General features: G+C 47.9%; 1 protein-coding gene across 1 annotated transcript; it reads right to left on the reverse strand.

The window, feature by feature from the left end:
* Positions 1–10,063: 10,063 nt before the first annotated feature.
* On the reverse strand, positions 10,064–25,200 carry LOC123035846 (zinc-binding protein A33-like). The gene is made up of 7 exons (XM_044454478.1): positions 25,129–25,200; positions 24,089–24,363; positions 22,129–22,224; positions 16,611–16,844; positions 14,262–14,281; positions 12,596–12,711; positions 10,064–12,498 (listed from the first exon to the last, which is right to left on the reverse strand). The coding sequence occupies exons 2-7, from the start codon at positions 24,359–24,361 to the stop codon at positions 11,954–11,956; spliced, it is 1,284 nt and encodes a 427-aa protein (XP_044310413.1). The 5' UTR covers positions 24,362–24,363; positions 25,129–25,200; the 3' UTR covers positions 10,064–11,953.
* Between the last annotated feature and the right edge of the window lie 788 nt (positions 25,201–25,988).

Below are 25,988 nucleotides of genomic sequence, written 5' to 3' on the forward strand. Positions count from 1 at the left end.
GGTGTTGAGGACCTCCAGGATGTTGGTCCTGGGGGACTTCAATCTCCATGCTGGGACTGGTCTGACCGGGGCAGCTCAGGACTTCATGGCCTCCATGACGGCCATGGGGCTGTCTCAACATGTCACCGGCCCGACCCATGAACGTGGACACACTCTGGACCTGGTTTTCTTGACGGGGCAGGAAGAGGGTGGTCTGAGGGTGAGGAATTTATGTTTGACACCCCTGTCATGGTCAGATCACTTCCTGGTGAGGTTTGTGCTTGAGAGCGGCCTCTCCCTCTGTAAGGGTGTGGACCCGATTGTGTGGGTCCGCCCCCGGAGCCGGATGGATCCCTGAAGGCCCTGGGGGAGTTTCCAGCTGACAAGACTGGTGCTCCTGTCGAGGCTCTGGTCGAACTGTGGAACGGGGAGATGACCAGGGCTGTTGACACGATCGCTCCTAAGCATCCTCTCGCGCCGGGCAGAGCCCACTCTTCCCCCTGGTATACACCTGAATTGCAGGCGATGAAGCAGGCTGGGAGACGGCTAGAGCATAGGTGGAGGAGATCACGGGATGAATCTGACCGAACACACTTGAGAGCCCATTATCGGGCCTATGCTGTGGCGGTGAGGGCGGCGAAAAAGAATTTCTTTTCTGTTTCCATTGCCTCCTCAAAATGCCGTCTGGTGGAGCTTTTTCCAGTGGTGCAAGGCCTGGTTCGTCCAGGTCCTAAGAAAGATCTGGTTCCACCCTCGAAGGCCCGCTATGACGACTTTGCCAAGCATTTCAGGGAGAAAATCGCTCAGATTCGTCATGAGCTAGACTCTACTAGTGACTCAGAGGTTTCTGGGGAGACACCAATACTGCCGTCTGGTCCATAATTAATGGATGAATTTCAGTTATTGCAGCCTGATGATGTGGACAAGGTGCTTGGATGAGTACGTCCCACCACTTGCCTATTGGACCCTTGCCCGTCTTGGTTAATAAATAATTCCAAGCACAGGATTGGGATCTGGATCTTGGAAGTGGTTAACGCCTCTCTGCGGGAGGGTCGGGTACCTGCCCCTTTAAAGGAGGCGGTAGTCCAGCCAGTCCTGAAGAAAGCATCACTGGATCCAGAGATGGCCACTAATTATAGACCAGTGGCCAACATCCCGTTTCTGGGCAAGGTGTTGGAGCGGGTGGTGGCGGGACAACTCCAAGCTCTCTTGGATGAAACTGATTATCTGGACCCATTTCAGTCCAGCTTCAGACCCGGGTACGGTACTGAATCTGCCTTGGTCGCCCTGTACAATGACCTGTGCAGGGAGAAGGACAGGGGGAGTGCATCCCTGTTGATTCTTCTGGACCTCTCAGCAGCTTTCGATACCATTGACCATGGTATCCTTCTGGATAGGCTGGCGGGATTGGGGGTCGGAGGCACTGCTTTGCAGTGGTTCCACTCCTATCTCAATGACCGATTCCAGAAGGTGGTGCTGGGGGACTATGGCTCTGCGCCATGGCAGCTATGCCATGGAGTACCACAGGGCTCCATTCTATCCCCTTTGCTATTTAACATCTGTATGAAACCGCTGGGAGAGGTCATCAGGAGGTGTGGGCTGCGGAATCATCAGTACGCTGATGATACCCAACTCTACCTCTTGTTTTCCACCAATCCAGGTGAGGCAGTGGCTGTGCTGAACCAGTGCCTGGCCGAGGTAATGGGCTGGATGAGGGCCAATAAACTGAAGCTAAATCCAGACAAGATGGAGGTCCTGTTGGTTGGCGGATCGGGCTTCGGAGAGGGTGAATTGAACCTAGTCCTGAATGGGGTTGCACTCCCTCTTAGGGACAAGGTCCGCAGCCTGGGAGTGCTCCTTGACCCAGAGCTTTCATTGGAAGCTCAGGTGACAGCGGTGACACAGAGCGCTTTCCTTCAGCTTCAGCTGATCCATCAGCTGCGCCCCTACCTGGAGTACGACTGCCTGGAGACAGTGACACACGTGCTGGTGACTTCCCGCCTTGACTTCTGTAACGCGCTCTACGTGGGGCTACCCTTGAAGACGGTCTGGATACTTCAGTTGGTTCAAAATAGAGCTGCTAGGTTGCTGACAGGGACTGGGCGTTATGTTCACATGACTCCAGTCCTCCGTCAGCTTCACTGGCTTCCCACTGAAGTTCGGGCCCAATTCAAGGTGTTGGTGATGACCTATAAAGCCCTAAACAGCTTGGGTCCTGGCTATCTGAAGGAGCGCTTACGTCCATATACGCCCGCCCGCCCCCTGAGATCTGCGGGAGAGGCCCTTCTCCGGGAACCCTCCGTGAAGGAAATTAGGAGGGTAGGTACTCGGAGGAGGGCTTTTTCTGCGGTGGCGCCCAATCTATGGAATGCGCTCCCCAGAGAGGTCTGCCTGGCGCTGTCGTTATTTGTTTTTTGGCGCCAGGCGAAGACCTTTTTATTCAAACGTCATTTTAATTGCTAATATTATTTGCTTATTTTATTCTTTGGCCAGGGAGACTTATTTTATATTGTTAATTTGTTTTATATTTTTAGTGTATTATATTTTAATTGATGTTTTGTGAGCCGCCCCGAGGCTTCGGTGAATGGGGTGGCATAGAAATTTCCTAAATAAATTAGTTCTCCTTCTGTTGCCCCCTTTAGCTTGCCATTTCTCAGTTACCTGTGGCTGAGATCATCTACTGCCAGCCATAGCTGCCGAGTCCCAGGGGTTGTTGCTGGCTTGTAAGTAGGGACTTCCTATAGCTTTAGGGAAAGGTGTTGGAGCAGCTGCAAAGTTCTTAGTGGAGAGGCATCTTTTCCCTGCACTGGCTCCTCTGCAGCAAGGGCGCTCTGCACGTGGCTACAGCCGCATTCCCCCAGTTTCCTCCCCTTTCCGGCAGCCACGAAGCTGCCTTTCTGCCCATTTCTTTCCAGTCGCAGCAGCAGAGCTGTGGAGATTTTAGTGTCTTCCACTCCAGCTCTCCTCGTGGTGTTGCTAGGGTACCGTTGCTGTACGAAGTGGTTTCTTTTCTTAGATCTGGAGGCTGTTTCCTGCCTCTTTTCCTTTGTTTTCCTTCTCCCTCCTTGCCTTGCTTCCCAAAGTTGCTGAAAAGTTTCTTTTCTTTTTGCAGCATTGGAAGCTATTTCCCCACCTTTTGTCTTGGCTGGCACAACAGAGTGGCTTCCCCCCTCCGCCCCCCACCTTCCCATGCTTGTTGTCAGACAATGGGAGGGAGAATTATGCTGTACTTGATAAGGAGATGCTTCTCTGCAGTTATTTTGTTCGCTTTCGTCTTTTAGCCAGCTCTTTGGAGAGCTAAAAAAGGAGTTGTTTCATTGAGGCTTTTCCTCTCGAGCTGGTTGGATCTTCTGGGGTAGCTGAGTCCCTCAGACTATTTTGAGATGCAGCAAGGAGTGGCAGCATTATCTCTAAGCAGGATGACACAAAGTTTGCCTTTTCTGAGAGTTAATGATCTCATATGATCTACCCAAAGCCATACCATACTGCTGTTATTCAAAGAATGATGTATCCACATTGCTAACATCATTCTCACCTTGACAATTATGCCGACTAGCCCATTTAGGGCAGTTTTCTGGAATGCGTTTGACCTACTGGGGAACGTCTTGTCAGAAAAGTTAGGGTGCGCTCTTGAGCTGCTTGGTTGTCTGTTGAGAGGACCGTTCCCCCTACCCTGCTGGAGGTGCTCAGTAGGTTTTCTCCCCACTGCAGAAAACTTTTATAAGACTTGATAATTATGTTCCAGAGCTCTGCGCTGGTATTTCTCTTAAAATAAAAAATTATAAATTGTTAGTTGCATTTTTTCAAGAAACGGTATAAAACGGTGCCCTTCAGGTCAGTTCTGCAACCCAGGCATTGGGCGCCCTCGTTGGCCTAATGGTATCACCGGCCTGGATGGCAAGCTCTAGTTTGTTGCTGCTCTCCTTGCTGAACTTCCTAAACCACAGAACCAGGGCTTCTGTCGGAGAGCCTTGTTAGCTGAGGACTTGCAAATAAACAGCAGTATGCTTGGGAAGCTGTTCTCTCAGCACCCACCCTTAGTTTTCTCTGCACGGTCTGGATTTTGGCCAGGAACTGCAGATGTGGACTAAAATAGTTCCTTATGCCATCACTGAACTTCAGGGGCCCGTATCATACGAAGTTCAGGGTCCAGATGTGTTGGCGTGGCAGAATCGTGTTGATCAGCCAAGGTGCCTTTCCTCAACGGCAGGTGAAGTGACAGCAACAAACTCCGGGAGCACCTTCGCTGGAGCCCTGCAGCGTCGGTGCCGCGGCTTCCCTTCCAGGGGGCTTGGCAGAGCCGTTGCGTGAAGGGCGCGTTCATCGCACCAGGTCTGCAACACCTGCTGAAGTGGAGCCACCAGCGATTTCTCAACCCACCAGTAAAAGAGAGAGAACAGATGAGGGATGTTGTGTATGTCAGTCAAAGCTGTGCACCCAAGTTAGCACCTCTGGGATCTCTTGAATTCCAGTAGTCGCTTGCTCAAGCAGCTTGTAGGTGGAGTTTATAGGCATGGTATGTAGGAGGAGAGGCTTAAACACATATATTATTTATATCCTGTTTTTCTTCCTTGCAAGGTGGCTTACATCTTCCCCTCCATTTATCCTCACAACTTCTGTGAAGCAGATCAGGCTGGAAGTGAATGGCTGGCCTAGTCGCCCAGTGAGCCTCACGGCTGAGTGGGGAGTAGAACCTGGACTTCTGCGTCCCTGCCCTGCATTTTCCCCACCACACCGCACCTGCTCGCACTCACCGAGAGACCGGCTTCATCCTTGTGCATGTCCATGGTACCCCACCTGCAACAGGGCGAAGTCTGAGCAGTGCCCGCTGCTGAAGGAGCAAGAGGGAAGGTAACAGAGGGCCTCAGGCAGGTCTCTGGGCTGCTGTAGAAATCTCTTTGGGCCCCAGCGCTTTGGCCATGTACACCTGCCCTTTTCTTCATGCTTGAGTATGCCATGCCATTACTTGGCTATTCCAAATCATGCAAAACTACACACAGTGATGGGGCATGTGCTCATGAAGCTCATATACTGTATTTGGTTTACTCAGGTTTTCCAGTTTTCACTGGGAAAGTGTGGTATATGCAGGAGATGTCTACCCAGTCCTTGCATGCTCTGCTTCTGGACTGGCCTTACCATGAGGGAAGCTGCCAGCTGAGGAAGCTGAGCTGGGGCATCATGAAAAGGGCAACAAACATGTAGTTACTGTACTTGCCGTTGTACTTTTACCACCAAGAAAGGGGAGATGATGGGAAAGAGGCTTGTGGAATTTTCTGTCTCAAGTGCCAAAAAGCTTTGACCAGCCTCGAGTGGTATCTTGATTGAGGAGTAGGGGAAAGGGTGCCATTTCCTGCTCTGCCTCAGGCAGCAAAATGTCTTGGCCCTGACTGGGAGTGGAAGGGAACCTTTTCCACAAAGGTTTATGGCCCTCCTGGAACAGCTGAGATCCAGAGACGGATGTGATCCGCTTTACTCGGTGCTAGGACGAAATAATATAACAATGGCTGTCCCTGGCTTCTGGAACACTAGATAACCATGACAAATTCATCCATCAAGTCAAGCATCTCCTACCATTTTCTCCTCCCTCAAAGTTGCTGGCTTCTGCCAATGAAGATAATGCTTTTGCCAACTGGGCCTGGATCCACTGGGCTTGCTGATAGCCGAGATTATAAGGAGTCTTTGTGTAGCGTAAGGCTATTGGAAAGGCTGCTGACAGGAGTTTCTGAAGCCAGGAGGCAATTCAGCCAGTTTCCTCAAGAGTTAAAGCGCCACTGATGGGAGTCCAAACCTGTCACCTCAGCCCCATCTTAGGAGTTAAAACAAATAGAAAAACCCGGCTTTTAAATTACCATTCATCACATTCCTCAGGATTGTAGGATTCTCATCTTTCCTTTTAAGATCATGCTTTCAGCCTTCCAAGTTTTGGAGGTAAGTTTTAGAACAGCCGTTCACAGTGGCTCCTGAGTGGCAGACGGTGCCTCCCAAAGGCAGGGCAGCCCCAGAGATGCAGTGAGGCTGAACGGTGAATGCTGGCTGGGCATCTGGCCTGTCAAATACTGGGTTTGCCAAATAACTGTAGAACAGGAACAGTGGTAAGCTAAAGGTGTGTGCATGCACATGCATGTACACACACCCACACCCTCGCTCTCTGAACCTTTCTTAGAACCAGTGTGGTGTAGTGGTTAAGAGCGTGGGACTGGGACTCAGAGGATCTGGGTTCTAGTCCCCGCTCAGCCATGGGGCCAACTGGGTGACTTTGGGCCAGTCACAGACTCTCAGCCCAGCCTATTTCACAGGGTTGTTGTTGTGGGGATAAGATGGAGGAGGAGAGATGATGTAAGCTGCCTTGAGCCCTTTGTAGGAAAAAGGCAGAATATAAATCAATCAATATCTGCTTTCCTTTCTACCTGTTTCAAGATGCAAATCTAGAAATATATGCTCCCATTTTTGATCAACATAAAAGAACATGGTCACAATTGGAGAAAATGGAGGCAATGTACTGTACCTCATTTTGCTTTCCTCTATTGTTTTAGCCTCCCATTTCCCTCCGCTTGCTTTTCCTTTCTTTCTTTCTTTCCCTGTTCTGGCTGTGATAAAGATGAAAGGATCCCTGGTCTACATACACTGGACAATATGAATAGTGGAATAGTCTAAAATAGGCCGGAAACTTATGATGTGGGTGGAGGGGGATGTATGCCTAGGATTAACATTCAAATGGATTTGATTGTTTTGTCAGTGACATTTCAGTCCAATGCTTGCCAAATGCATTCTCATGGCCTCTTCTGACCATTTATAATATTTTCTAAATGTTAACATAACTATGTCTCTCTTCAAGTTAAGTATATTATTTTCTATGGATGCTCACCAGATTTGGACAAAGGTCAAACCCCAAGTGGAATCAGGCTGTTTCAATCCAGGTCTGTGAGTCTCCCAGATGAAACAGGCTATTGGCACCAAAGGGGAAAGAAAGTTGTGTGACGATAGACCCTTCTAATCCTAGAACACAATTTATGAAGGACTCTGATCACTGTGCTTTGGGAATGGCAAGGAGAGGACTGTGAGATGCCCATGCTTCCAGTGTCGCCACACTTTTCTTTGAAAAAGCCTTAAACTGGTTTGCAGATATCTTAACTCCTGAACCCTGCACCCAGCCATTTCTGGCTTGGGGACAGCTCAGTTATGTGCACCATTTTTATACAACTTGACCAAAAAGGGAGGCAGTGGAGAGGAAGCAAATTGTCTCCCACCACAAAGGAGAAATCTGTTTCCTCTGGAACCACCGCACCAGACTGAAATGTTACCATTTGCTTGCTTAGGGATGCCTCTACATTACCTGGGATTTTCAGAACAGCAGTTCTCAAGGAAAATAGGAGCATGTTCTCTTTTAAAGACCCTCAAAATATCAAAGCTGTTCTTGAATACCACCCTTGCCTCCTTCATAACTTAATATGCCAAAATTTGGTAGGCTTGATCCCCTCAGAAAGGGCAACCATACCTGAAATTTTCACCCAAATCTGTGAAGAAATAAAGAGTGTTGGCAGTTTCCTTTAAAAAGTCAATTTATAAAGACATATACCCTTACAAACACCTCATTTATTTTTCTTACATTGGGTAGTCTCAAGGGCTATTATGCCTGCAACTATCATCCAATTCTCACGATGAGAAGAAAAGGTAGGCATTTTTTCTTTAAGGAATGCCAGTTTATGTTTAAATTGGATATCCAAAGTTCTCATTCAAATCTCAGAATTGAAATTTAAAACCTGGCTGTTAATTCACATCAGACCAGACACTGTATCCAGAGCTAATCACACTTAGACTAGACCCACTCAAATCAATGGGATATTAGTCAAGACTAACATAAATCCTACTGACTTCAATGGGTCTGAAGCCAACCCCTGCAACTGCATTTAGTAAATTTTATCTTAACTTCATCCATTTATTCAAAATATTGCAAGAGTTGACTCCTCCTTCATGCAAGCAGTACATCTGATGGGAAAAACCTCTTAGCTATCAGATTCAGTTAGCAGATCTACAGGTCTGTGGCAGAATTTGGAGTTCCTCAGAACAGTTGAAGTAATTACTGCAGAATACCAAAGTCAGAGCTCAGTTATGGCACCACCAGGGTTAAGGAACGGTGCCTGCTCCCCATAAAGACAACACGTCATTGGGAAAGAAGGGAATTACTAGTTATTTGGTGCTTTAAGCACTAATTGGTGCGATTAATCAAAATGTCATTCTCCAATTAATCAGTGGGATTAAATAAAGCAAAAACTCCAGAACATGTGTGATAACTAATGGGGAAAAACCACTTGCAGATTTTTCTCAACAGTAAGCTGCTAGTGGTCCCCCCCCCCTTTTTTTTTAAAGAAGCAATCTCTGGGCTGTCTTCTAACAAAAACAAGAAAGAGTCTTGTGGCATGTTAAGGACTATCCAATTTGTTATGGCATCCACTTTTGTGGGCAGCAGCCCCAGCTGCCACCCCAAATTGCTCTGAACTGAGCTATATTAGGCAAGGCAGCGAGTCTGGGAACAGCCATGCTTGGAGCGGAATCCTAGCATGAGGGAACTGCGCCTTCTTTTGCCGCCTGCAAGCAGATCTGTTTTCTATTCCAAACTGGCTTCTGTGCTCAGTTTGCAGCTTTTGTTCAGGCCTTAAGGGACTCCATTATTCACTTCTAATCACTAAGATAGGTGAAGTCACCTCACTTTATGTGCAACCTACAGAATAATCCTTTTTAGAGTACGTCAAGGCTGGCTTCAAGATAAACAAGTTATAGACTAGAAGCATCAACACCACAGTAGTCCTCTTTACAAGAGGCAGACTGGCATTGCTTTCAATTGCACCCCCCCCCCCCCACTGTAAGGCAGTTTCCCTCTCGTTTCGAATGATAGCCACTTTTGTTTTGCTTTGTATTTGTTTTTGATGACTAATAAGAGTCTTGTGCTACCTTAAATACTATTGTTACTTCAAAAGCTTCAGGTGCATCAAGTGCTTTCCTGAGTTGGCAAATATGGATGAGGAAAAGCAGGAAGATCTGAAGGAAATTAGATGAAGTGATGCAGACAGACACTTACTTTAATGCTCATATCAGGGATGAGATGCTGGACTGCAATTCCTATCATCCCTTCTGAGTCTTGCTGACTAGGACTGGTGAGGGGTGCAGTCCAACATTTGGAAGTCTCCATGTCCCCCACCCTGGCTTACATACACATGAAGACATTGCCAGACCAATCTGGCCATGCTGATACACTTTTTCACTTCAGCATGTGGCTACTAGAGCATATGAAATACCTGATACAAATCCTCTGTTGGGAGTGCCTATCTGATGTGACAGAAAGGTGGTTGTTTTTTAGGGCTTGGCTGTTGTTCATGGATCTGGCAGTGTTGTGGGTAAAAGGCAGAAGCAGGTATATCATAATCAACACGTTTCTGAGGTAACTTGTATGTCTGTTGTGAGATCACACAGCAATGTCCCGAAAATGGACTTTTCATGTGATTTGGTCTAGCTGAGGGTGGCGTGAAGACTGCTGAAGTCCTGGTGGACGACTGCAGCTGTTTTGACTCAGCAAATACAAAGATACCCATGCAAGGAAGCCAAATAGCAGCACAAAAGGGACAGGGTAGTAAACAAGAATGTAATGTGGAAGAGACCCAGAGGAGAAAGAATAGCATCCCACTTGCTGTCAACTACAGTTCCTAGCTAAACTCATTCCAGCTTATCCACTGTGACCAGAACCCATTCTACCCCTCTTTCACAGGCCTTGGGTGGGAGGCCGGCCTGTGCTTACAACCCACAGTAGGCTGCATAATGCAGACACAAAAGCAGAGACAAAGTGAACTGCATCCCCCTATCTACTCGGGCAGCACAAGCTCAGGACATAATCCTGCCAGCCACAACATCTAGGATCTGTTCACCTGTACATCTCCCAATGTTACCTACAGATTTATCATCTGCCAACAGAACCCTTGTGAAGTCCTGGGACCAACTGGTTAGTCTCTACCAACCACATAAATGGAAACAATATTCAGAAGTCAGCAGGATCATACTTCAAGCTCCCAGAATACACACTACTGTACAAGACTTTTCTTGATCTTCAAAGTTCAGTTTTATTACTGGTGGACTAAATCATGGCTTTTATCCTGCTAAAAGCTTTAACCAATGAAACAATGAGAGGGTATTTGCATTATGAACAACACTGCTTTGCAAATGGTCGCTGTAATTGTTTACATAAACTTAAGCTTTAATATAAGAAGCCCATTCTGTATTGTTTGCATGTCATTCCCTCTGATCTTAGTGCTACCACCTTTTCTCCTTGCTTCCATGTGTATAGACCTGCCAGCCAACAGCCTTGCAGAAAGTGTCAAGAGCAGCTGCTGGAACGTTCTGTGGGCAGACAGAGCCCCCTGCTGGTGAATGGAGAAGCCGCAGCAAGAGCAGGAACTCTTATGCCCTCTGAGAAAACAACAGTTGAAGAATAGGAAATTCCACTGCGTGTATCAAGAAATTCTTTCATGTCAATGCTCCATGAAAGACCGATTTATCAAGCTACAGGAACAGTGGAAAGAGACCGACAACCTATGAAACGGAAAACTCCAGGAGAAGAATCGGCAGCAGAGGCTGTTAATGAGGTACAGTGAGATATTCATATTATGATGGAAACAAATTGCTGCTTGTACTGACTGATTCACCTCTGACACACCTCTGCCAAATACACACTTACTCTGAATTACTACAACCCTGATGTCCTGACCATTAGACATCTTTACAATTGCATCTTCCTGTCTCCAGCAGGACACCTTATTAGCAGCAACAGCTTCTTGTAAGATGTTGAGCAGGTCTCAGGGGTGTAAAGGCCTTATCCCCACTTCTTCCTGCTAGCTATTCAGCTTATAAACATTGTCTTTTGGAAAACCCATAAGCAGGTATCTACCCCAATTTCTCTCTCTCACACACACACACACGCGCGCGCGCCACATCCTCCTGGTGTAATATGTAGTTTTAACTTCAATGCCTTCTAGTGTACTTTTGAACTGAAAATGCTATTGCAAAATTCAGAGATGTGCAAAGGATCAATTGTGCTGTGATCCACATATTCATCTGGGAAGTGTGAATCAGGCTGTTTTGTTAGGGGCGTGGACCCAAAATCCTGACGCATCCCTAGTCCTGTCTCATGGAGCAAGCTTATTTCAGAGCATTTTTGCCTACTCATATTTCCTCCAAAACCAGCACGAAGGATTATATTGCATTGTGTTTCATGCGTCAGTAGCAGACACAGCTCATGGGGAGTTTAAGGAATACTTTTTTGCCTCCATGCCTTTTAAGCTCCAGCTTTCTTTTGTGCCCTGCTTTCTTTCGTTCTTTCATCCAGAGGTTGTGCACTACTGACTCCCACTGGTTTGGGATACATTCCTTACTTTAATGACATTAATCCAGGGGAAGAAATATAGTCACCCCTAGAAACATTTCTCAGGATCTGGACAGTAATATTCTGATTTCATATTTTTCTGGTTCTAATAATATATTCTATTACATTATTGCTTGCTTGGTTAAAGTGTATTTGAGATGTGTTTTTGTGAAGTAAAAAACCATTTCTTTTTTTTTTCCTACTAAAATTTCTTTCCACAAAAATATGAAGGCCCCTTAGGGCACAGGCCTATGTATGTTTAGACAGAAAAAAAGTCTTACAATTTCCAGCATGCCACAGCCAGCTGTTTCCATCTAAACATATAGAGGATTGCACTCAATGCACTAATCACAGTTGGACTCCCCAGGAGAGAAACTATGCTGCAAGGATGGGATACCCAAGAACTGAGGGGCAAAAGGGAACTACCTGAGTAGGCATCTCTCTGCTTCTGCGTAGGAAGATGGCAGGAACTGCCCCTGAGGGCAAGAGGCCAGAGGCCCATCAGTGTCTCTCGCTGAAGGCAACCAGGAGCCTTCAGGAGTCTGGCAGAGAGACTTTATGCCACCCCTACATATTCAGGTGGCAGATCCTCATCGGCTCAGCGTTCTTGTTTCCATCACTGAAGCAAGTGCTGAAGAAGGGGTAGAACTTCCTGGCCCTGGCCTGGTGGAAGGTGAAGAGATGGGACATGTCCTCAGCATTATAGAAAGCCACCTTCCTTGCCCCGCAGTCCAACAGGACGCCCACTTTTCTCAGCAAGCTCTGTGGCTTCAGGCGTACCCAAGGAGTAGCTGCAGCCCAATACTGAGACTTCTCCCTCAAGCGTAAGGCCCAGTAGCCATTATCAGGGCAGAGTTTGACTTTTGCTGCCCGGTCCACTGAGTGTGCGGCCACTCCCAGATCCCACTTAGTCTTGTTCCCAACCCAGACTTCCCAGTAATGCCTCCCACTGTCAAAAGATTCCTTTGCCAGCACATTGACGCTCTGCAGGAAACGTCTGGGGCTCCGGGTCACAGACTGGGGCACCTCTCTCTCTGTCACTGCAGTCAGGTCTTCGGAGAGGACGAGGTTCGGGTGAGCCGAGTCTGGGTCCAAGGTCAGAGCGGCAGGAGCTGCAGGAAGAGAGCACTGGGATGAAGTGGCAGTGCTTCTAAGTGGCCCTCTTCTTCCCTGCTCCCGCCGTGCCTGTCCCAGCAAGGCCAAGCTCACCTGGGCTGATGGATTTCAGCATCCTCCTCCAAAAAATGTACTGCAGGGGCCCCTCGTACAGGTCCTGGTACTGCTGCACGCTAAAGGTGGTCAGTGATCCCACTTGCACTGCTGGCCTGCAGCAGAAAGAATGCGGGGGGGGGGGGGGGACACAAGGAAGGATTCAGGTTTGGTCATCCCAAATCACAACAGATCAGAAGGCCTTTTCTGTGCTGTGTGGCACCTTCACTGCAAACAAAGGGACTTACAATTCCCTGCAGTGGGGCAGGGCGGGCAGAAGGTACCTCTCTGGGTGTTCGGGACTTTAGCTCGCAGAAGCCCTGCCAGCATGACCAGCAGAAGTACCGGGAACTGTTCCAAGCCACCTGGAGTTGTTTTCTGCCCATCCCTGCAACAGACTACTGAATTCTCCATTTCATCAGAAAGAGGCTGTAAGATGGTTATGATAGTAGTTCAGCTGATTCATTCACTCCATGCAGCAGCCATGCTAAGATTGCTCTATTTACAGGGGGTGAGGATGGCAAGTAGGGGTCCCTTAATATAATCGACAAACCCCATCCCGACCCCCCTCAAATTTGAGTCATACCATGCACACACAGACCCATGTAGACACCTAAAAGAGTAGTCTGGGGGGGCATCCCAAAGGTAGGTGGCCTGGGTCCCCCATCGTTCAAGAACTACTTGAAAGGGCAGCAGGCTCTCTGGCGCTCTCCCTTGCATGCAGGATGAGCTGCTCGGGAACAGGGCACTGCTCCTGCGGCCCACGTCAACCTGCCCATCACAGGCTGCTGGCTGAATATGACCTGCTGCTCCTCTGCAAAGCGCAGACCACCTCTCTTCCATCCTTGCAAAGTGGAGTGAACTGGGGAGTGAATGGCACAAGCAGCCCTTCACTGCCATTAGCAAGAACACGACTGGGCAATTCCAGATGTTTTGGCCTACAGCTCCCATAATTACTCACCAGAGGCTTTACTGGCCAGGGTTAGTGGGGGTTGTTGGCTGAAACATCCGGAGGGCCACAAGTTGCTCACCGCTGAGCGAACAGAAAGGAAAGCACATCTCTTGATCAATCTGATCATTAGCACAGTGTGGCACCTTCGCAATTGGTAAATACAATGACTGGTTAAGGTGGGCCAGTACAGCTTGCCAGCTGCACACCAAGGCTCAAGCTGTATACGGAGATCTTCTTTCTCCCCTGGCCAATGGCCACACAACCTGGAAATGTGCCACGCACCTGAGAGCTGACAATACATGCGTGACAAGTAGCACTGGCAACCTGGACATGGGTTAAGGTTCGGCGGCAAATTCTGCACCACCAACTCCTCTTCATGGAAGTCTATTTCTGAGCATTTCCTGGAAGGAATATGGTGAATTCTGGGATAACAATTCAACCTGAAGTCTCAGTTTCAGTGTCGTTAGCTGTACATCCGAACCTCTTGCCCAGGACTTCCATGAAACATCAGATGATGTTTACAGACATCAGACCTAGTGATATTCCTTTGGGCTACTCACCAGCTTTTCTCCAAATGTGTTATTTTCGATGCTTTAAAAGCTAGAGTAATATTCTCCCCGCCACCGCCCCCTTAAAACATCCCTGTGCAGCAGAGGAGGTGAGATAAGACGCTTATGAAAAGAGAGGCAACATTTTTTCTTTCCAGACACGTACCTTACAGCCACATTTTCCACCTGTGACAAGAAGCAGAGAAAATTAATAAACACCACCTCACCTAATCTTTATGCAGCTGCTTAAGTACATCCTGCTGCCTTCTGTCTTGCCTCTATTCTGAATAGCAGGCAATTAAAAACAAAATTATAAACTCAGTTTCAAGTAGAAGCTAATCCTGATGGGGCCAGCGCAGTGATATAAACTGTGTAAGCAGAAGAGAAGAGGAGGAAGAGCGTGTGGCTTGTCTGTTCCACTACCATCCAAGAGGGTCTCAGTTTCACCACAAATGCTCTCTACCCCTTTTGCTGCTGGAGGAAAGGGTCTGAAATCTGGAACGAGTCATCACCAGGGACCACAGAAAACTGCCACGCCTGCACTGCACACACACACACGTCGCTCTTCACAGACTGCGGTTTCACGTTGCTCCGGCAGTCAGTCTGGGCTAAGAAATGGGTACATGTGTTTGCATGTGTGCAACACACGTGCTCACACGGTATGCAGGATGCTAAATTACTGAATAATGCTAACAATCCAATAATGGGCACAATCCAGTGGTGACTGCAAGCTTCCAGTCTTGGAGGGTTATGGGCATCCTATGCAGGGTGGGAGAAGTGCAGCGACCACCTCCTCCTTTCTGCTCTTCCTGCCCTGCCAATCGGCTAGATGGCCAGCTTTGCAGATCATCCAGCCGCCGTGCTTTGCCTAGGGACAGAAGGCGGCTTGAGCACTGCCAGGTTGTATCTTACACGCCCTTTGCCACCCCTTCGAACATCCCCTCTGCCCCTTCCCCAAAGTTGCTCTTTCGGTCTTGGAGGAGCAGCTGGCACTGTTCTGCCCACCCCCACTGCGAGGGGCAGGGCAGGGGGCTGCGCAAGGTCCCAGCTTTTTTACAGCCCTGGATCTGGAAGTCCGAACAATGGGATGTCCTGTCTGTGGGCCACAGGCCTGCTCAAGTCAGCTATTAGTATTCAATCAATGTGCCAAAACCTTTTGGCACTCACAAGCAACCTCAAGACTGTTTACTTAATATTACAAAATAGTAAAAATCAGTAAAACAACTGCCATTACAGCCATCCTTTTTTCTGCACAGGAGACTGATGGTGGTAATGAAAGGACTACATAGAATGCCTCAAGAGTTTTGTCATTAGAGTATCTGGGCAGGACAACATTTAGGGAAAATAACGCTGCACGATCGAACAGGGATGACAGCCACAAGAGATAATACAGCCACTGTGGTACAGCTAAGCAGGCCTGGGCCTTTGGCATACCACTCGCGCTGCCAACAGCAATGCTTTCTTACGAGAGCATCCCGTGAGGACGCCCACCCAAGCCAGCACTGCCTTTCCCTGCCTTTCTGGGCTCAAAGACTTGGATCCCCAAGCATGCTGCTCCATCATGCAGGACAGATTTCCCCCTCCTGGGCTTCCTGGCAAAGGGTGTCTTCCAAGAATTCACTGAAGGCCATGCTACAGTAGCCATGGTAACTATGCACAAATATTGCATTAAGCAGCCAGTGACAGTGCCTACTTAAACGAAGATGGCAAGACCGGGGCAGCAAGGGGATGACGAGGCAGCGGGACATTTTCCATTTTGCTAAGAAACCTCCGTGCCTGTGGGGCTCACTGCCTCACCTATGCGAGGCGCAGCAGGAATGGGAGACCAAACGATACTTCCACGATGGCTTCATTCAGGATAGTAAATTGAATATTTGATAAGGACAAGCACTTTCAGACCACAGTATAGTATTTAAAAAGGCTCCCCATGGACCATGCATTTCCCCTCTTGTTTCTCTCTCTCACACACACAGATCGTCCCAGCCTGCTCCCCCAGAAAGGCCTGCCCTCGGATACATCGCCCCTCAGCCTCAGTCTGATTAGGGCTGGGATGAACCCTGTTGCAATCCCTCCCTCCAGCGTCTGCAGACTTCCTCCTGTGCTCGGCCGCGCCATGCCACACCACACAAGAGGAGGGCTGTGACTGTTTGTGGACCCCAGTGGTGCAGTGGCAATCTTCCTTGTAAGTGTCTGCAGGAGGTGGAAAGGGGTGCAGTGAGCAGGTGTGCCCAGCCTTCCTCCCCACTCACAGCCTTCCTTCCCACTCACAGCCTTCCTCCCCACTCGTTCTCACAACAACCCTGTAAGAGAGGCTAAGGTGAGAGTCTGTGACTAGGCCCCACTCAAGCCCAGTGAGTTTCATGGCTTGAGTGGGGCCTAGAACCTGGATCCCCCAAGTCCTAACCCAAAACAGAGACCACTCCGCCCCGCTGGCGTATGAGTGGGAAAGCAGGTGGGGAAGAACACACCTGGCCCTGACGCCCATCGGCCAAGCTCCACCCTCCTGACCCCTCACCTCCAGCAGCAGTGAGCTCCCCAGCTTGTCCAGTGCTTGCTGTGTGTGCTCCATGCGCTTCTTTAACTCAGAGACCCCCTCCGCGAGTCGCGCAGAGTCTCTTTCCAGCTTCATCAGCCACTTGTCCTTCACTCTGGCCAGGTCCATCAGCACAGTCCTCTCCTCCTCTTCCAGGGTCCGATGAAGATGCTGAAACGCTGCCCGGATTTTTGCATTCAGCTCACCAGAGGTTTTCTTATCAGAAGTAAAGAGCACAAGAAACAGCAGAAGGTGTGATTTGGGGAGCTGGTTCATTTTTGTTGAAGCCTATGTATATTTGCTGTGAAAATGCAGACATGTCACATGTGTTGTACAGTGCTCCTGTCCTCATCCTGCAGGGAAGCCAGGAGTAGCTTCATCAGGTTAACAGGTTTCCTAACCTAGGAAAGCTCCGCATCGCAGACTGTCACCAGCCTCTCTTGACAGAAGGCAGGCAGCACTCACGCCCAGCAAGCGGGCAAAGGGCCCCACTGATGCCAGTCTCCTGCTGGGCACATGGAGTTCAACTGAAGCCTGTGCTTGGGGATCAATCAGATGCTCTGCACAAGCTTTCCAGCGATGAGAACATCCTCAGAGAGGGTGCAGCAGCTTGGGGTTTGTTGCAAAACCCCCAAAGCTCCGCAGCAGGAACACTTACGAGCAGCAAAGCAACTGCTTCTCCAGCTGGAATGTCCAGGCTATGCACCAAAGCGCAGACAGACTGGCTCCACAGTGCAAGCAGCAAGTTCCTTATTCTTGGAAAGGAGAAGCAGCAGCAGCCCTCTTTGGAACTCTTCATAGCACCAGGGCATTTTGTATGCTTGCTTTGCAGCTCTTATTCTGTTCTTTTCCCAGCCTCTGGTTTGCACCCCCACTGCAAGTAGGGCAATCCAGCATTTTCAGAATTACACAGAAAACTTGTCCACACTGTCACTTCTGACCTCTTTCCTCCAATTTCCAATCTATGTCATCTCAGACGAGGTGACCATCCAAATCCCAGGGGAGGGCACAATGACCGCAAAACCTCTGTATTGCTCTTGCTGGGGAGTTCGTTTGTTTCCCCCTGCCCAGCCACCCGCCACCCACTGAATGCAAGGGCTTCCACGGCAAGCTTCTGTACGCGTTACGAGTGATTCACGTTAATTCGGGATTCAAACGATTCCTTCTGAAGTGCACAGCACCTGCCACACTCGATATTGACGAGTGGTGCTGATTAACTATGCCACCTCGGCCTTCTGCTGTTACTGACAGCCTCCACTGTAGTCTATCAACAAGATCAAAGGGACCAGGGTGGTTATGTCAGCTGTTCTAATTGGCCTATTTGTATGAACCTGCCTTAGTTGCTTAATATTCGGTTTTAAATCTCTAGTGAAATTTTATGGTGTTGTATGTTAATTAAATTTTATATTGTATTTTATGGATCATTGCACATGACCCAGGGAGCTGCTGCTATTGGGCAATATAGAAATAAAATAAATCAACACACACAATGGTTATATCTCTGATGAGTTATAGCAAGACACGCAGCTCATCCATCTCTCTTTCAGTACAACATAATACTCCGTTTTTTACAGTTGCTGTGGAAAGGCTGTCTACCTCTGCCTCTTATCTTGCCAAGGTCTAATTATTCCTCCACACACACCCCACACCTCTCTTTCCCAGTCCTCTAAATACTAGTAAGATAATTGCAGGGTGCCAGAAGGCCTCTTCCGGATCTAAACATCTAGTCCAACGCTAGATTTACTAAAGTTCAGGGTGAGAATCCAGGTTCGCTGCTCAGTTGTGAACTATGGGTTGTTCCCCATGGTTTGTTCTCTCAGCTATGTTCAGACAACCTGATCACCCACATTTTGGCAACCTTTGAGTGCGGGAGACTTGTGCTGTCTTGTGTTTTCTACAGTAGCCTTTAGAATTTGAAGCCAACCACAAACTGTCTCTCAGCAGCATCTAGTATGCAAATAGAGATTGCCTCTGAACACAGATTATGGATGTTAGCCACACAGAAAGATAATTTCTCTGGGGCATTTGGTAGCATATGATGAGGTGTTTAATCAGGTCTTGAATGATTTTCTTGTTGCTTATTTAAACTTGCTTTTAGATATATGCGTGACTCTCCACATGTATGTATGCTTTTGTTCTTTTTCTATTGTATGTATTTGGGTTTTGCTATTGTATTTTAAGGTTTTAATATTTATAAACTCTCCAGATGGCTAGTTTTTTTCCATACTGTCCAGATGATAGTTTAGAAAAGCAATAAATGACATCATCTGCAATTGTTTCTTCTTGTTTCATTTCATTTGGTCTAGTTTAGTTTAGTTTTTTTTTTTTTTTTTGGATTTATATCCTGCCTTTTTCCTACAAAGGGCTCAAGGCAGCTTACATCATTCTCCTCCTGCATCTTATCCCCACAACAACATCCCTGTGAGGTAGGTTGGGCTGAGAGTCTGTGACTGGCCCAAAGTCACCCAGTTGGCTCCATGGCCGAGCGGGGACTAGAACCCAGGTCGTCTGAGTCCCAGTCCCATGCTCTTAACCACTACGCCACACTGGCTCTTTTTGTTTCTTAAGACAACCAAGCTCACAGCCAGCGTCACGATTGCAAATGCAAATACACAAACACTTATCTGAAAGAGGAAACCTGATGACGTCCAATTCCAGAAAACCATGTAGCCTAACTACTGAGGAAGGCTTTGTTCCCTAAAAGGCCCTGTTGAAGGGATTATTTTTGAAAATATATTTGAGTAGTCAAGTAATTTATAGCACTATAAACCATAACCAAATCAGCAACAAAACAAAAAGAATGGTTGTGGTCTTCCACCAACACTGTGCCCAATACAGATCCTGCTCAGATTAATCACAGTACCAGGAAAGTGATAGTTGTGACATGTTCCAGCATCTTAAGAGATTTTAATAGCTCTTTTAAAATGAATGCCATCTACAGAAACTATGAATTATCTCCTTTAGGCCCCACCTGTGAAATAGCATCAAACTTAGACTTTGGTTTTCTGATCAGAGATTCCGGCAACTTCCAGAATGAAACTCAAGGCATCTCTGACAATCGTCTCAGGGAGAACCATTGCATTGTGCCTGCAGTGGTGCTGAAAAGGCTCAGAAAAATGACAGCCCTGAATACTAAACGGCACACATGCCTGCTTGCATAGAGAGTGCGTTCTTTCAAACGTGGGACACATTTGAATATGACAATGATTACGATGCATCCCACATAAAAGCAAACAGGGAAGAAACACGTGAGACGGCAAGACTCTTCCTCACAGGCTGGCAGCTCCCCAAACGCAGAGCCTGCCCAGGCCAGATGTTGACCAGCTTAGCCACCCCTAAACCATCTGGCTCCTGTGTAGAACTTGCCCGGCCAGCTTATCTTGCTCCACTAAGAGCTCAAATTGCCAAAAGCCAAATACCTTTCTTATTGAAGTCTTTCTCTTCTCTGAATGGTAAAGAGATAATTATTTTGGAACAATCAGCAGGATGCGGAGTTTGAGTGAGTTCAGTAGTGTTTCCTCCTGACCCTTAAAGCTGAATGAACCAACAGAAGTGATAATGCTCAACTTGGAAAGCCACTAGTCCCTATGATCCCCAAAGTGCTTCTACTGGGAAGACATGACCCAAGCTGATCTGGGCTTAATTCAGAAGCCTCCAACCAGCAAGCAGGCTCCACAGACAGTTCCCAAGTGACAATTGTTAAAACGAACTGCCAGTGCCAGCTTTCAGGCTTCAATAATTCCTGATAAACAGCCACCCTTTCTATTAACTTTGAAAGTGCAGAGAGCAGTAGGGATTGTCCAGGTGGTTGTGTTGCAGTCCCTGCCACCTCCTCCACCAGGGCATGAGCAACTACAATTTCCTGCTTGGCCAACAAAACCAGTCAATAATCAAACCATCCAACTGCTTTCCCACAGCAGAAATAATCACAGCTGGGGTAGAGCACATGCTTTGAGTTCAGAAGGTCCCGGGCTCAGCCTCTTCTATCAGCCTGGTGCTCTCCAGATGTGCTGGACGAGAAGTCCCATCATGTCCGGTCAATGGCACTGCGGCATGGGGATGATGAGAGTCCAGCACGAGTGGAGGGCACCCGCTTGAAGGAGGCTGTCTTGGCATCTCCAGTTAGAAAAGGATCAGCAAGAGGGCGATGCGAGATCCTGGGGCACAGATGCCAAGGCAGTCGAAGGAGAATATGCTGGGCCAGATGGAAAACACTCTCATATCACAAGGGGCAAAGTATGCATAGATTTCACACTCGGTCCTGCATGGGAGAGATTTTTGGCGGGGAGGCATGTTACTATCAGAGTGGTCTCAAGAGACAGTCCCTTGGAATCAGGGAGACCAAAGGGGAAACTGGGGACATCTCAGGCCTGCTGAAAAAATCATCCAGGCCCAGTACCCTCTTTATAGCCAGGGCACCATTGAAAAACATGCTGTTACTTTAAAACATTAAAAATAATAATAGAAAATTGAATTTTTTTACTATAGTTTACACTCATCCACTCTTCTTGCTATTTTTCCCTTCCTTCCTGTGTTTATTACACCCCATGTACAGAACTCTAAAAGCACTTTAAACCTTTTTTTTTTAAAGTCCAAGACCAAAAGAGTTATTGAGGGGAGAGGCCTCTGGCATGTGATCCCTAGACACACAGCGGCACCTTGATGCTCCTCTCCCAAACTCTGGATCACCGCAACAAATTTTCCATATACCTTCCCTCCATCTTGACTGTTGTCCTGAGAAGTCAACAGAAGACCATCTTGTCCTGTTTACTTCTCCATAATCAAAAGGGGCAAGCTGGAACTTCCAAAGGGTCATACAAAAGACCCTTTCCCCTACCTCTCCACCCACCTTTCTTGCTTAAAAGATGTTTTGTTGTTTTCCCCAGGGTTGGAACTTGCCTAGAGAAACATAACTTGTAAGACCAGTGGAATTTGTGGGGTGGGAAGTCTGAGATACTAAGCCAAGGCTTAGCAGCATTAAACTCCCTCTGTTCCTTCCTCCCTCTCTCATTTTTTCTCCTCTCTCCAGCAATTTCCCTGCTGCTCAGCTCCCTCTGTGCAAGTTAGGCAATTAGAGGTATTAATCTTTCCTTCTGCGGAGGTGCCTCAGCAGATCAATGATTATCTGGGCAGATGATTAGTTCACATTGTGCCAGCCCTGAAGCAACTGTAATTTATTGGGCTGCTTTATCTTTTTGCCTGTGATTTAAGGAGTCAAGATGGAAACGCACACAGCAAGACGCACCCACTGTGGACTGGATGAGCTTTTCAAGGCTCAGATCTTGGAAATTTTCTATTTTGTGCTTGTTTCTTTGTGCGCTTAAGATTCTCCGATTGATCTGTACCAGTCCTTTCCTACAGGCAGCCAGAAGAGCAGCTCACTTCCACTACTGGCTTGATGGGCCACCTCCACCTTGCCCGCTCCTGCCATTCCTTAAGCACCTGCACTCCAACCGTTTGCCCCAGAAAGAGAAGCAGAAAGGGTGGAAAAGTACCATACCAGCAGGCTGCAGATATTCTCCTTGGCCACGTGCTTCATTCTCAGCAGGTTCTTATGCTCCATTTTGTATGACTGAAGTGCCTCTTGGAGGTGTTTCTAAGAATGATAAATACATACATGTATGCATGTACAAAAGACGTGTGTGTGCACACTTATGAGTGTGAGTGTGCATGGTGTGGGTGTGGATACTATGGAGGGGAGTGCTGAAGTGAAAATTTCTGTACCTCTCCCCGCTTTGGGCTCAGGTCTTGTCCAGCATGGCCCTCTGGCCTCTGATGGGCTTCCACTGGGACAATATACCCCTTGCTCCAGTAGAACCTTCCATGTGGGTTAAAACTCCAGGTAGTTTCTCCCTCAACAACCAACCACAATGATGGTTTTGGATATTAGGAAGCATGACTCTATGCTGAAGAAAGCAGTCTATAAAAATCTCTAATAAATAAACTCAGGAATAGATTTCTGAAGCGGAACCAATTGTGGGAAATGCCACAAAGCATTTTGCCCTCATGCAGTCTTGACTCCCCATGATTTAAACAACCCATGGCTGGGACTGCTTCCATCTATCCAGTCCAGGGTAGAGAGTGCATTTCCATCAACCCTAACTCTAAACACTGGCTGGCTTTGAGCCAATCACAGGATTACTGTGAGAATAAAATGAGACTTGGACTCTATGGCCTTCTTAGCCCCTTCTGACTCAACGATTCTATGATTCTACGAAATGATCTTTGTGGACCAGTGGGAATTTTGGACTCCACAAAGACCTTTGGCTATTGGGCTGTAAGGAAATCAAATAAATCCATAAAACAAACACTGCAATGAAAATCACACACTTTGCCTATGCCAGGAATTCCCCTTCACAGAAGACTCAACTTGAGTTAGGGCACAATTCTGTGCATGTTTAGACAGAAGACCAAGTCCTACAACTCCCAGCAGGACCCGAGCAGCTGGGAATTGTGGGACTTTTTAATATCTAAATGTGTGGAGTTGTACCGCTAAGCTTTGTTTGCGTAGTATTGGCAGAACATGTATCCCTGACCTTTGATAAATCCCTCAAGTCATGTCCTAATAAACCACAAACAACAGCCCTACAATGATGTAGCTGCAACTAAAGTTCAAATGCAAGAGAATAATATTAGCTGGTGGACTAAAACTGCCAGGGAATTAAAAATAGGAATGGGGTAAAGTACACAGGGGTTGAAGAGATGCTCAGCGAACTCTGCTAAACTCAAGTGACAGCTATGTCAACAGTTGGGAAAATTAACTGGAAATGGGAGACAGGATTATCAATAAAGTACCTGTTTATCTTTGTCAAAAGGCTACTTGCCTTTGCTTCAAATGCTGTAGGAAATAACAGTGGGAAGCTACTGTCCGAATCAGAAGGGCCCTCCAACTAAATGCTTCCAAAGCATTTTATTAAATGTGTATTGTTTATTGGAACGTTCTGCTCATTCAGAACTTCCCTCTTTGTCCAAAAATCCCAGGCTCACAATTTCTCAAATACTTTTCGTTGGGCCATACCAGGAGTAGGGAACATTTGAAAATCCGGGAGCCATTTTGCCTCTAGGATGCTTTCCTGAAGGCCACCCCCTAGAGATACAAAAAATGGCACCCACAACAGCCATGGAGTGCCAAATGGAGTGTCAAAATTAGCTAGCAAACAAGTTTGGGCACTCTGTAGCCATCACAGGCAATTTTTTAAAGGAGTTGGAAAAATAATTTTGCTGACAGCAGGGGCCACATGTTGCCTACCCTTGAGTGGTACAGTCCAAAGCAATTTACAGACCTATTTCAATCTACATCATGCCGCTGCTCAGGTCTGGTCATCATTGGTCTAGTCACTTTTTCCAGATTTAAGTGGCACTGGGGTCCACCATTAATTGAGAAAGACATGGTCCATGCCTCAGTGAAAAGTGACAGCAACCCAGATTGCTGGGGCAAGTGGAAGCAATCCCTGTCTCACCTGCATTTTCCTTCTGTGCTCTTCAGAGGTACACCTGCGAACTGTTTCCACTACTCCAGAAACAAGGTACTGGGGGCGGAAGGAGCGGCTGGGGAACTTTCGCCGACACTGGGGGCAGGTGGCAACTTCCGAGCAACTGTCCCAATAGCGCTGGATGCACTCCTTGCAGAAGTGGTGCATGCAGTCCAGCATGACCGGGTTCCGGAAGAGATCGAAGCAGATGGCGCAGGTCAACTCCTCCCGAAGGCTCTGCTCCTGGCTCTGGTGGGCCATTTCTGCACAGAAACAACACGTGCTCCTCAGTTCCTGGCACAAAGCACAGGCCTTGAGTTCAGATCCTGTCCTCCCCACTCACAGAATGCCACAGCTGGAAGACTCAAGATAACCAAGCCAGTTTAATGCAGAGCTGTGATCACAACTTGTCTTAAAGGCAAAGCAGGATGGTCAGAAACTACCAGTTGCCTCTGGATTGTACTAGGGTTGCAAAGTTTTATGCCTTCAGGGGCATAACACAACCCGCCCCCCCCCCCCCACACACACACTTGAAGAATGCTTCTAAATTCAATAGGCACATCTTTTTTTTTTCATAATGGAGATGCAGCCAGGATAAAAAACCACATTAGTGGCTTTTCTGCCTGCAGGCAAAGGAGGGAAATAGATAGTTAGATAGTAATGCTATGTCTCTTCAGAAATAACTGTTCTAGATGCCTGGAAAAGAGAAGTGCAGTCCTCAACACAACTTGACGTTGCAGAGAGCAGCACTTGTTGAATGGTGCGGCTGTTAAAGGTAAAAGAGAAACAAGCCAGAAAACGGAGGCAGCACCGGGGCGGAGCAGGGCTTGGAAACGAAACTGCAGGACTACCAGGTGGAAACGCCGAGGTTTTTCCTAAACCCAGATTGCAGGCATGGGGAGAGGGAGCAGTCCTTGGTGGTCTCTGCTGAGATCAAATGGGAAGGGGAACCCTGCCCCGGCCCCCGAAGCAGGCCAAGAGGCAGCACCGCGGCGGGGGCGACTTCCCGCAGCCAGGCCCTCACGCACCTCCTGCGAAGCAGCCGGCCGTCTCTCCTGCCCAGGCTCGTGTCCCGCACTCTACCCTGGACTCGCCCGCGCCCAAAGCTTCCACGCTCGCCGTGCGAGGTGCCCGCCCCGTTGCCACAGAGCGACAGCCGCTTGGTCCAATCCGAGCAGCGCCCTCGGAGGCTCCCTCGCCGCCGATTGGTCGGCAAGGGCGCCCCCTTCGTGGGGCCCCTCGGATCCCAGGCGAGGCAGGCCTAAGGTCGCTTGCAGGATCTGGACGGAGCGTCGCCAGGGCGGGCTCGGCCGCGGCTTGGCCCTGCCTGGGGCTCTCCGCCTCCTTCTCTTCTCCGCGTTGCTGGCTCACTGCCCGGTGAGCCAATCTGTACACACCTAGCGAGGCTGGCTGGGGGATGCTGGGAGTTGTAGTCCAACTTAACTTGCGGAGCCACTGGTTGGGGAAGGCTGCACTAGAAGCTCCAGGACAAGAGTCCTAGAATATGCACCCGGGAGTAAGTCTCCTTAAATTCGGAGGGGCCTATTTTCATACTCAAAAGTTCAAAATTGCCCTGAAGAAGTTGCCCCGTATCTCCACCCTCTCAAAGATGCCTCCTTAGGTGGTGCAACAGAAGGCTTCTCCCCTTAAGTCCCAATCCCAATCCTGGATTCCCTCCAGGATGTTTAAGAAGAGCCAATTCTCTCTCTCTCTCTCTCTCTCTCTCTCTCTCTTTTATTTTTACTTTTTATATTATTTTACATTTTATTTTATATACATTTATATATACATTTATATACATTTATACATATACATTTTATTTTATTTTTACAACCTTTCAACAAAGCCAAACATCAGCAAAAAACTGCTGAGAATACAAAACGAGCAA

The sequence above is a fragment of the Varanus komodoensis genome, unplaced genomic scaffold (genome assembly GCF_004798865.1).
Source record: "Varanus komodoensis strain SLA01 unplaced genomic scaffold, ASM479886v1 scaffold7_3, whole genome shotgun sequence".
NCBI lineage: Eukaryota > Metazoa > Chordata > Lepidosauria > Squamata > Varanidae > Varanus > Varanus komodoensis.